This window comes from Anopheles nili, chromosome 2 (genome assembly GCF_943737925.1).
Source record: "Anopheles nili chromosome 2, idAnoNiliSN_F5_01, whole genome shotgun sequence".
Lineage (NCBI taxonomy): Eukaryota > Metazoa > Arthropoda > Insecta > Diptera > Culicidae > Anopheles > Anopheles nili.
Window position 1 is genome coordinate 55,234,641 of NC_071291.1, and position 11,188 is coordinate 55,245,828.

Below are 11,188 nucleotides of genomic sequence, written 5' to 3' on the forward strand. Positions count from 1 at the left end.
GTTGTTTAGAAAACGAACGCACTCTCTGAAAAATCACTCGCTTGTCGAAGCTTTCGCACGATCGCTCCCTGTTTTTTTTGGCACCATGATACCGTGAAAAACAAATCCTACCTTCGGTTGAGGATGTTTAGCCCCCTGTGGCGTTGCGGTGTTCGCACAAGAAGCGGACGAATTATCTGTTTGATTTATTTTTAATTCACTCACACCTTACTCACCGTGTGGAACCGTTGTTGGCGTTCGGTGAAGCTTGCTTGATTCCGCTAAACAGTCAGTCGTGCGAGTTCTAACGGTTAGGACGCTTCCTGAAACCGTGGTTCCGTGTGATCAGTGAGCAACCATGATGGATTTTTTCATTGCCAAAAACCACAACACTCCCGCACCGGCGTCGACGACAATGGAAATTCTGGAACTACCCTATGGCAAGCTAGATTCCGAGTGCGAGTATAAACCCAGCATCGAGCCGGTTGCGAAGGAGCTGCCAAAAATTGTTCTAAAAACCCCAACTCCTGAACCCGAGCCTGTATTCTCGGGCTTCAACTACTTGCCGATGGAGGTAATGTTTTAGAGCGTTCTCTGAATGGAAGTTATCAGCTTCAGTCTTCGATCTTTCTCTCCTCAGTTGCTGCTGAAAGTGATGAAGCAAATTTCCGTCGACGATCGTCTCGCGTGTGGTGAAACCTGCCACAGATGGATGGAAGCGGCACACTACTACCTGCCGTTCAGTCAGCGGATCATTTACAAGTTCACGAACGTCAACTTCACGGACTACGAGCCCCCGATCAAGAACTTCCTGGACGCGTTTCGCATTTTCCCGCGGATCGCGATCAAATCGTGCACGTTCTACGGCAACAGCCAGTTCTGGGGGCTGTTTGGAGAGCACGTCCTCGAGCTGACGATAAAGAACTGCCTGATCAAGGATTCCGAGCTGCTGCACATCTTGGAGAACGTGCCAAATCTGCGCCAGCTGAAAATAGAGCAGTGCGACGAGCTGTTTCGGTCGTGGTATTTCGAGAAGCGTAATACCTGCTGCGAGACCCACTTTGTGCTGCCGGACCTGGTGGACGTGTCGCTCACGAACAATGACTTCTTGGACGAGCTGCACTTCAACAAGCTGATGACGCTGGCACCGAATATTGCGCATTTGGATCTGTCCAACTGCTTCAAGATGATTGCGGCGCATCGGCGTGTCGCGATGGTGGAGCACATCATGCGATTTATCAACATGCATCAGTTCCAGCTGCAGACGCTTAAGTTTAACGGTACGCTTGCGATCGACGACATCTGTCTCAGCACACTCTCCATGATCGATGGGTTGAATCTCGAAACGTTCAGTATGACATTCTGCGATAAGATTCCGGCAGCGATCATTGATCTGTTGCGACGACAGCCGGATCTCAACATCACACAGGATCTTGAGTGGAAAGTCGGAAGGCATCCGATAAAGGCGCCCGGTTTCATCAGTTTTCTAGTGCGTCAAACGAACCTCGTACATCTGGACTTGACGTCTTCGCTTGGCATCACTGACGAGGTGATGGAACTGATCACAACCTGCCTGCCGAAGCTGAAAACACTCAAACTGCGCCGTTGCATCCTCGTGACGGACGAAGGCATCATGAACATCGTCAATCTCGACCAACTGGAGGTGTTGGATCTGTCCAACTGCTATCGTATCTCCGATCACGCCATGTACCGAGGCGTGATCGGGCGGAAGGTGAAGAACCTGAAAGAGCTGTACCTGTGCGAGCTTCCAACGCTCAGTGACTACTCGCTGATCCAGGTGACGCTCAACTACGAGATGCTGCAGATCCTGGACCTAAGCAACAGTCCGAACGCGGCGACGGACGCGACCATGCAGTACATCAACTACTATCTCGTGTCGCTGAAGCAGCTGCATCTGTACTGCTGCACGAAGCTGACCGATTCCGGGCTTACGGGGATCGACCTGCCGATCAAACCGATGATCACCTGGGATCAGGAGGAAACATTCCCGCTCGATCGGTTGTTTAAGCTGCGCGTGCTTAACCTAATCGGGTGCTACAAGATCACGGATCTCTCGCTGCAGGAGGCATTCAAGCTGGCCGAGCTGAAGGAGCTCTATCTCGCGCGGTGTTATCAGGTGACGGCTTGGATGCAAAGAATCACAAAAAAAACAATCTCATGTAACTCTATTTCTTACAGATATCGGAGAAAGGCATCGAAGTGCTGGCCCACAGCGCTAAAGCCCTGGAATTCATCGACATCAGCGAATGCCCTAATGTGAACGACAACTGCATCGAGATGCTGACGTTCAACCTGAAGCGATTGCGCACTCTCAAAGTCAACAAGTGTCCGCTGCTGACGAACGCCTGCCTGGAGATAATTGGCCGAAACTGCAGCTACTTGAAGGTAAGCTTCGTTCCCGTTGTTTAGCCTCTTCCAGACCTTCCAGAATCCAGAAACTGCCCAAACGTCCGTCCGTCCGTCTTCCATTGTCCTATCCCGTCCACAACCCTGCCAAACTGTCGCTTTGTTCAATCGTGCCGTTGACTGGACGCAGCTTTCCTCACACGCCTTAAGTTTTCCTACAGTTCCTTCACATAAGCGGCTGCACGCGGGTAAAAAAGCCCCAGAAACGGCTCGCGCATCTTCGCTCGCTGAAGGCGGTGTACGTCGAGTGGGAGTGAGCGGTTTCGGTGGGTGGGTCGTACTACTATTGTTACTACTGTTACTACTGTTAAGAATACGAATAAAAAGGAAGCTCTATTTTAAGCACTCGCTGAGCGCAATTGTGAATGTTGCAATAGTAAGAACGGAGAGCGCGCTGTTACGCCATCTGTCAGGTGGATCCTTGAGGACGGATCGATGACACAATGGGGCGTGGGTGGTATTTTGTTTGTAAACAAGCTCGTCCACCGTGGGAAGGATGCGTTTGCGCATGCGCTCTGTCAAGCCACCAGCGAGTGTCAAGATTCTTTCGATCTGTGAAAGCTCGTCTCGCGAACATCGAGCCACGATCGGGTGATCGTGTTTGAGGTAATAATAGAACACCCGCTTGAACACGGAAATGAATTCGTCTAGCGTCGTCGCGTTAGTGGCAGTTGTGACTTTCACTCGAGCAGCTCTGGTGTGGTTGGTTCCTGGTTTGCGAGGAACGACGCTTTTCCCTTTTTTTTGCAAAGATGGAGATGTCCATAGAGAGCTGGTTCAATCTGCACTACTACGGGTTCGGGCATGGGGAGGACTCCCTGTTCGATGACTACGAGGATGAGGAGGAAGAGGAAAGCGAAGAGGAAGTGATCCCGCAGCCACCGGTTGAGGAAGTCGACGATCGTGTGTTTCCTTTTCACGATGACGTGTTTTACATCAACCTGAAGGGACCGCGAGTTCGCACCGGTTTCGACAACCTTCCGATGGAGGTAGGTCTCGTGAAGGGGTTTCATAAGCTACCTTTCATAGCTCTCTTTCATTCTCTCTCTCTCTCTCTCTTTCTTCCTCCCGTAGATCCTGCTCAACATCTTCCGCTACCTCAACGCGGTAGATCGTGACTCGGCGGCCCTCGCCTGCAAACGTTGGTTCGACGCGATGGGCTACCGAGAATTCCTCGACGAGGTGTGCTTTAACTTTGAGGAGGTCAGCATCTGTGACGGTACGCCTCCGATCGCGCTGTTCTTGCGCAGCTTTCGGCACTTTTCCAACATCAAGCTGACGCGCGTCCAGTTCAACGGGTACTGTGAGTTCTGGGACATATTCGGGGACTACATCCGCGAGATCACGTTCTCCAACTGTCCGACGCTCACGAAGTCCAAACTTACGATGATTCTGAAGCGAATGCCCTTTTTGGAGTGTCTCGTGCTTGAAGAGGCGGACGAGTTCTTTAAAACCTGGACCCCGGTGGAGCTGAAGCGGATCGAGCCGCCATGCCGTTGTCTGCGGAAGCTTGCGCTGCGAAAGAACAACGCGTTTACGGTGGACCATCTCGAGTATCTTGTTGCGATGGGACCTAACATAACCGCGCTTGAGATCTCGAAGTGTCTTAAACAGATCGATGCCCCGACACGCGTCAAGATATTGACCAGCATTCTCGCGATCATGAAGCGTCGCAAGAAGCGTCTCCAGGCGGTTGACTTCAGTTACACCATGTACGATGATCTGTTCCTTAAGCACTTCGCGGAGATCGAGGATATGTCACTCAGCCAGATCAGCCTGTCGTTCTTCGAGCGCGCCCCCATTAGGGACCCGGGCATCATCGACATCCTGCGGTGTCAGTGGGCGATCGTACATCTTGATCTGTCTTCGTTTCTGAACCTCACCGATTTTGCGCTGATCGAGATCTCGAGCTCGCTGCATATGTTGAAAACGCTAAAGCTGAACGGGTGCTGGCTGCTGACGGACTTTGGTGTTGAGTCGATCTACAAGCTGGGTCGGCTGCAGGTGCTCGATCTGTCCGATTGCGATAAGATCAGTGACCGGGGGTTCATGAAGGCGATCGTCGATAGGAGGCGAGATTGCATGAGCCAGCTGTATCTGAGCATGTTGCCAGGGTTGACGGATAGTGTGATACTGAAGATTTGCCTAACGCTGCTGAATCTCACCGTGATCGACTTCTGTGGGTCCGATTGCATGAACGACACGTCGGTGCAGTTCCTCTTCTGCTATCTCAAGTGTCTTCGCATTCTACGGCTGAACGGGTGCGTCAAGGTAGGTTCAAAGTGATGAATAGCCTATTTTTTTGCACGTATCAAGGTGATAAGTGTTTTCATTCCTTCAAGATATCGGATGCTGGCCTCACCGGTGAGAACCTCTCCGTGGCGGTGATCGAGATCTGGGACGTACAGACGACGTTCTCCGTTAGCGATCTGCACAGTTTGCAAGAGTTCCAGCTGTCCGGGTGCTTTAAGGTGACGGACTTTGCGTTGATGCATTCGTTTCGGTTTCGGGAGTTGCGTGAAATCAACTTAGCACACTGTGTTCAGGTAAGCCAACTGGTGGTCGATCGTGTTTTGTGCTATTGATTGATGAGGTCCCGTTTCTTTGCAGATCTCTGAGCAAGGCATCGAAGCGATGGCTCTGAACTGTCCTGCTCTGGAGCAAATCGATCTGAGCGATTGTTTCCACGTGAACGATCGATGCGTGGAAGCGTTGGCGATCCATCTACTACGTTTACGTTCCCTGAAGCTCGTACGATTACCACTCTTGACCGGGGCCAGTGTGGATGCACTCGTTGACCACGCCAAAGTGATCCGGTATCTGTACATACGTGGCTGTAACAAGATCCCGAAGGATGCGCCAGAGCGGTTGCGGAAAATCGCCACACTACGTAATTTCCCCAAGTGTTAGCCGTGTCCTCGAGTCCTGTCGGTTTTGTCTGTGCGTTTGTGTGGTCGCGTGGTCCCGTGTCTAGTGTTACGTGTAGTGTGCAATGTTAAATTGAGCTTGTTTTGTGTAGAATTGTGACTTTAAATCAACGTTTAACTATTCTTATTACAGGCATGTCGGATTGAGGATTTCTGACACCAACAGATGGTAGCCGAGGCAGTATCAATCGATAGCAATAAGCATCGTAAATTGTATATACGCGCAGAAAATAAAGTAGAATACACCGTATTGCATTGAAACAGTACACACATGAAATGGAAAATAAGTCTTTGTTTACGCAATGATCGCCGAAATTGGTTTACAATAAGAAAAGGGGATATTTCGAGACCAAAACACGTTTGCAAAGTTCTGTGATTTTCCGAAAACATGTATTTCTCGAGACTGAATTGTAAGTTTGAAATGCTTTTCTACCCACGCTAAGCGGCAAATCATGCTTTGCGATGAACATCGAACAGCACACGCTCTTGTTAACCCTTGAGGAATCACATACGATCACAAACGCACCGATAACTTTTGCTTTCCTCATTCTCAACGGCATTCGCCGAAGTAAAATGCCGCGAACGACGCATCGGTCCATTGCTCCTTTCAATTGCCTCGTCAAAATCAAGCCCGAAGCGTGCGATCAGCTACAAATGGCGCTATTGCATAAGCAAGTCTGGCACGTCCGATCGTAGGACTGGTTCGGCTTCGGTATTGCCCGCGATCGAAACCGAGGAACAAGGATCTAAAACCGGCGGGAAGTCGAACGGCACCGTTCAGTCAGTTCACTAAAGCCACCCCATCCGCATGCACCAAGACGCGATGGATTTCGTGTGTCCCGTGAGTGTATTTCTGCCCGCGAGTGTGACGCCTCCTGTGAAAACCCGTACACCAGCACCAGCTCGATCAAGGTCGCTCGATCAACCGTCAACCAGCGCACCGGAAGTCATCACCGAGCGGAACAATGAGCAGCAAATCGAGAGGAAAAAGCCACCAAAATCAACATCCTCATCGTCGTCAGGATCGGGATCGTCTTCAAAGTCGAAAAAGTCTTCGAAATCCGTTTCAAAACCTGATGACGAAGAAAAGCGCAAACGGGATAGCATTTTCACCCTTTTCCCGGACGTGCAGTGGAAACCAACTCCGGAGGAAAACGTCAAGGTGCCGGTGCAGTACTGCGATTGGATGGCCCCGTTCAACTGCGATGGCCGGTTCACTGCACGCTACGATCTGCTGCCGATGGAGTTGATCTTAAAAATCTTTAAGCAGATCAACGCCAGTGATCTGCTGGCGGCTAGTTCAACGTGTCGCCGGTGGCTTGAAGCGGCTCACTATTATGAACCGTTCCAGCGGCGGATGTACTTCAATTTCGACCGGATCGAGTTCAATGACGAGGAAGGCCCTATCAAGTACTTCTCGCAGCCGATGCGCACTTACCCGTACCTAACGTTCACGTTTGTGGAATTCACCAAACACAGCGACTTCTGGGTGAACTGTGGCATGTATATCCGGGAGCTAACGTTGCGGTGTTGCCTTATACGCAAGAAAAAGTTCATCACGATCATGAAGAACCTACCGATGCTCGAGCGGCTTGAGCTAATGCAGTGTGATGAGCTGTTCAAACACTGGACGCTCGATTACAGCACCGATGAGCCGATGTTCCCGTTCACGCTGCCCCATCTGAAGCATCTCTCGCTGGCCGCATGCGATTACTACAACGAGTACCACTTTGAGCGGTTCATCGAGGCGGCGCCCTGCCTTGAGTCGATCGACGTGTCGAACTGCTTCATCAATCTGTACCTCTCGCGTCGCATGACGATGATATCGCGTGTCCTGCGGCTGGTCAGCAAGAATCGGGACTTTATGCGTGCACTCAACATCAGCGACATTCCGTGCTTCGATGACGTTGCCTGGCATCTGCTGGCTGAGATCAACGGGCTGTGGCTGACGCACTTCACCGTCACGTACACTGATCGCGTTCCGCTTAAGGATCCGGGCATCTTAAAGTTCTTCACTGTGCAGACACGCCTTACCCATCTCGATCTGACGTCGTCGATCGGTGTTAACGATATCTGCCTGCAGCTGATCGTGGAGAACTGTCCGTTGTTGGAGGTGCTTAAGCTGCGTCGCTGCTGGCTGATATCAGATGATGGTGTGCAGGATATTCACACGCTGCAACACCTGCGCGTGATAGATGTGTCGAGTTGTGAGCGCATCTCCGACTATGGCATGCGTGTGGGATTGATCGGGAAGCGTGATCGGCGCGTCGATGAAGCACACTTTGCGCTGCTCAGTAAGCTGAGTGACTACACGATGTACTATCTGGTGCTAGCGTTCAAGAACCTGCAGGTGCTCGACCTAGACAGCAACTCAACCATCACCGACACGTCGTTGCAGTACCTGTGCTGCTATTCGCAAGAACTCCGGAACCTAAATCTCCAGTCTTGCGCAAAGGTAAGTGTGCGCATTCAGAGTGCATGGTTTTCCTTTCGATTCTCGAACATCTAACACACACATTCGGGGTAAGCAAAAGCGAAACATCACATTACCGCATCGGTACCGATCGGAAAGCGAAAGCGTCACATTCCTACGTCAATCGCGTTGCCAAAAAGGTGCAGTGATCCTGAAAATAGGCGCCGCACAACTCAAGGGAAAACAATGCTTGCGGCTTACATAAATACATCAACGACAGCTGTTACTCGATCGTCGGTGACGGCAACCCACCACATTTTGGCACTTGATCGCACGATCGAGCAATGTGCTTCCTTGTTTGCCGGCGAATGGCACGAGCTCGGGCGCTCGGGGCAGATGTTATTTAATCGACGATCACACCGTCATCGGCAGTAGCCTCGGACCAGAGCGTGATCGAGGATGCGCTTGCACAGGAAACCACTGCCGATATTTCGGCCCCAGTTCGAGCTCCTGCCGATCGAGGTAAGCAACGGTTGATCCAGCATAAAGCACGAGATCCTAACATCACATCTTCCCCAACCGGTAGATGATCGTGCAGATATTCAAGTACCTTTCGCCGAGTGATCGACGATCAGCGTGCTACGTCTGCAGCCGTTGGTACGAGGCGTCCAAGTACTGCCGGTTCGCAGAACAGATGGTGCTCCACCTAGTTGGGGTTGACTTTGACGACTTCAAACCACCCGTCATGAATTTGATCCTGGCCGATCGTACCTTTCCCGTGATCAAGCTGTCCCGGGTGAAGCTGAACGTGTACAGCAAGTTCTGGCTGAATTATGGCCCATATGTGCGCGAGATCACGTTCGAGAAGTGCATGATCTGGCGCGAACGCGTCATCTCGCTGTTCAAGCACATGCCGAACTTGCGCGTGGCCCGATTCGTCGAGTGTGATCTCCTGCGGGACGATCTGTTCCGCACGTGGAAGTTTTTCGACAACGGGCTGTACACGATCGACTTCCCGGGTGTGGAAGCGTTGTCACTCGCGCGGAACAACTTCAGTCAGCTGCAGTTCGAGTCGATGGTTGAGATGTTGCCGAACTTAACGCGGGTTGACTTCTCCAACTGCTTCCGGCAGGTGGATACTGTTCGCAAGATGTTCCTGCTCGGGTGTATCCAGAAGTTTATCATCCGTCGACAGTACGTGTTGCGAGCGGTTAACCTCAGTGGCATTCCGGTGGATGATATCTTCCTGCGAGGACTGGCTGACGCATCAGGGCTTTTGCTGGACGAACTGAGCCTTACGTACCACGAGAAGATGCCAAGTCGTGAACCCGCCATTGTAGAGCTGTTTCGACGGCAGGCAAACCTGCGTTTCCTGGACGTCACGAGTTCAACCGGCATTACGGACTTCTGTGTGGAGCAGATCATCCGACATGTCGCTGACCTACGCACGCTTGTCATGACAGGATGTTGGGGTATCTCGGACTACGGCATCCGACAGGTGTTCCGGTTACAACACCTCGAGCACCTGAACCTCTCGAACTGCATTCGCATGTCAAAGCGTGGTATCATCGAGGGAGCTGCATTCAGCAATCGATCGATCCTGCGCGAGCTTCACCTCGAGCTGCTTGACACGCTGGACGAGGAGTGTGTCGTGAAGATCGGCGCGAACTTTCCCAACCTGTGTGTGCTGAATATCGGCGGTTCGTCGACGTGCATGACCGACTGGTCGGCGCAGTACATCTTCTGCAATCTCGTCAATCTGGAGCATTTAAACATCGAGCGCAGCACCAAGGTTTGCTTCACATGCAACGCCCTACCATAATTAACACCTTGGGAGAAGCGATGGGAAATTTACGAACGGATTGTGGAATGGAGATAAAAGAGCTCAAATTTTCTCTCTCTCTCTCTCTCTCTCTCTCTTTCTCGATTTCCCTGATCCAGCTGACCGATGCGGGTTTCACCGGGATCGATCTGCCGGAGAAAACGTTCTCGATCTGGGACGTTGAGGAAACGTTCGCCATCGATCGGTTGAAGAAGCTGCGCGTGCTGAAGGTGTCCGGATGCTACCGCATGACGGACTTTGCACTGCGTTACGGTTTCCGTTTCACCGAGCTGAAAGAGCTTAGCCTTTCCCGATGCCATCAGGTGAGGCGTTTGCGAGTGCTATAGGTGTACAGAACAATTTTAGATTAAATGGAGACTAACTCCTCATGATGTGTCGTAGATTTCGGAAGCCGGCATCGAGCGGTTGGTGTCCACGTGCCCAGCTCTCGAATATTTGGACCTAAGTGAGTGCCCGAACATGGACGATGGCTGTGTGAAGCTAATTGCGATTCATCTCAAGCGCATCAGCACGCTTAAGCTTGCCAATTGCCCGTTGCTAACGGAGAAAAGCGTGGACTTTTTGGGGACGTTTTGCAAAAATCTCAAGGTGAGTAGAGCAATATAGCAAAGAACATAATTTAATATCAATCGATTGTGAGCTTATTTTTCGATGCTCTTTCACCAGTATTTGTACGTGAGAGGCTGTTTCAAGCTGCCAACGGACACCGTGGAACGACTAGCGAAGATTCCCACCTTGCGGCAGGTGTACAAATCCTAACACGAGCACCATACTCATTTATACTGCATTCGAGAATGATACCGCACCAGCAGAAACCCTTTTTTATACGTACGATTTAGCGATAAGTTTTTACCTAGAAAATAGTTAGATTTAAATGGCTAGCGTTAGATGTAAAAGAAAAGTCACAATTGTATCTCAATTTCTTGTATAAATGTTAAAAAAGAAAACCCCAATAAAACAAGTTTTCAGTTTTGAACATAAAAGCGTAACGACGTAAAAATCCCGATTTGTGTTGTATTAAAATATCCTTCAACACTTCTCAGCTCGTTGTCGTTAGAATGCATTCAACACCTGTTGGTTGTCTGCTCTGCTCTCGCTTCGGTTCGAACAAAGGTGAAAACCAAATAAGCATCTCCCCCGCATCAGCGAACACTTTCGCATTGCGCAATTGTCAGTAAATTGGCAGCAGCAACGCAATTCTCGCTTGAGGGATGAACTTTTCTTTCGCCTCCTTTCACCCTCGCGCGTGCTTAAGAATCCGCGATCGTATCGAGTGGTTTATTTTTTCCCCTACCGGCACTAGAACCTTGAGCTTGTGGTCGCGCGATTCGTTCGGGTCCCCGAGCAGCAGTTGCAGCAGATCTGCGAACATTCGCAGCAGGAAGTGGACGCTTTTCATGCGCCAAATTTCAGTCGAACCACGATCACCGTGGTGATTAGTGGCACGTTCTAAGTGCGGTGAAATTGTTCGCTTGAGGTGATACGAACCCCACAACGAAGTGAGTCTGTCTGTTTACTTACCGTTTTTTTTGGTTGGTCCTTGAAATTGTGCCCTCTGTTGAAAATTGTGACGCAGCGGTGCTATTTGAGTGAAGTTCG

General features: G+C 50.8%; 2 protein-coding genes across 2 annotated transcripts; both read left to right on the plus strand.

The window, feature by feature from the left end:
- Positions 1 to 337: 337 nt before the first annotated feature.
- Positions 338 to 2,663, plus strand: LOC128726362 (dynein regulatory complex subunit 6-like). Its single transcript, XM_053820170.1, has 4 exons — positions 338 to 553; positions 620 to 2,116; positions 2,179 to 2,385; positions 2,568 to 2,663. The coding sequence occupies exons 1-4, from the start codon at positions 338 to 340 to the stop codon at positions 2,661 to 2,663; spliced, it is 2,016 nt and encodes a 671-aa protein (XP_053676145.1).
- Positions 2,664 to 3,158: 495 nt separating this feature from the next.
- LOC128731104 (F-box/LRR-repeat protein 4-like) lies at positions 3,159 to 5,316 on the plus strand. Its single transcript, XM_053824200.1, has 4 exons — positions 3,159 to 3,395; positions 3,481 to 4,677; positions 4,749 to 4,952; positions 5,017 to 5,316. Exons 1-4 carry the CDS (start codon positions 3,159 to 3,161, stop codon positions 5,314 to 5,316), a joined length of 1,938 nt encoding a protein of 645 aa, XP_053680175.1.
- Positions 5,317 to 11,188: the final 5,872 nt, after the last annotated feature.

Coding starts and splice junctions, on each gene's coding strand:
- LOC128726362 (XM_053820170.1), top strand. CDS start 338: ATGATGGATTTTTTCATTGCCAAAAACCACAACACTCCCGCACCGGCG. Junction 554..619: donor TCAACTACTTGCCGATGGAG/GTAATGTTTTAG, acceptor TTCTCTCCTCAG/TTGCTGCTGAAAGTGATGAA. Junction 2,386..2,567: donor GAAACTGCAGCTACTTGAAG/GTAAGCTTCGTT, acceptor GTTTTCCTACAG/TTCCTTCACATAAGCGGCTG.
- LOC128731104 (XM_053824200.1), top strand. CDS start 3,159: ATGGAGATGTCCATAGAGAGCTGGTTCAATCTGCACTACTACGGGTTC. Junction 3,396..3,480: donor TCGACAACCTTCCGATGGAG/GTAGGTCTCGTG, acceptor TTCCTCCCGTAG/ATCCTGCTCAACATCTTCCG. Junction 4,678..4,748: donor GGCTGAACGGGTGCGTCAAG/GTAGGTTCAAAG, acceptor CATTCCTTCAAG/ATATCGGATGCTGGCCTCAC.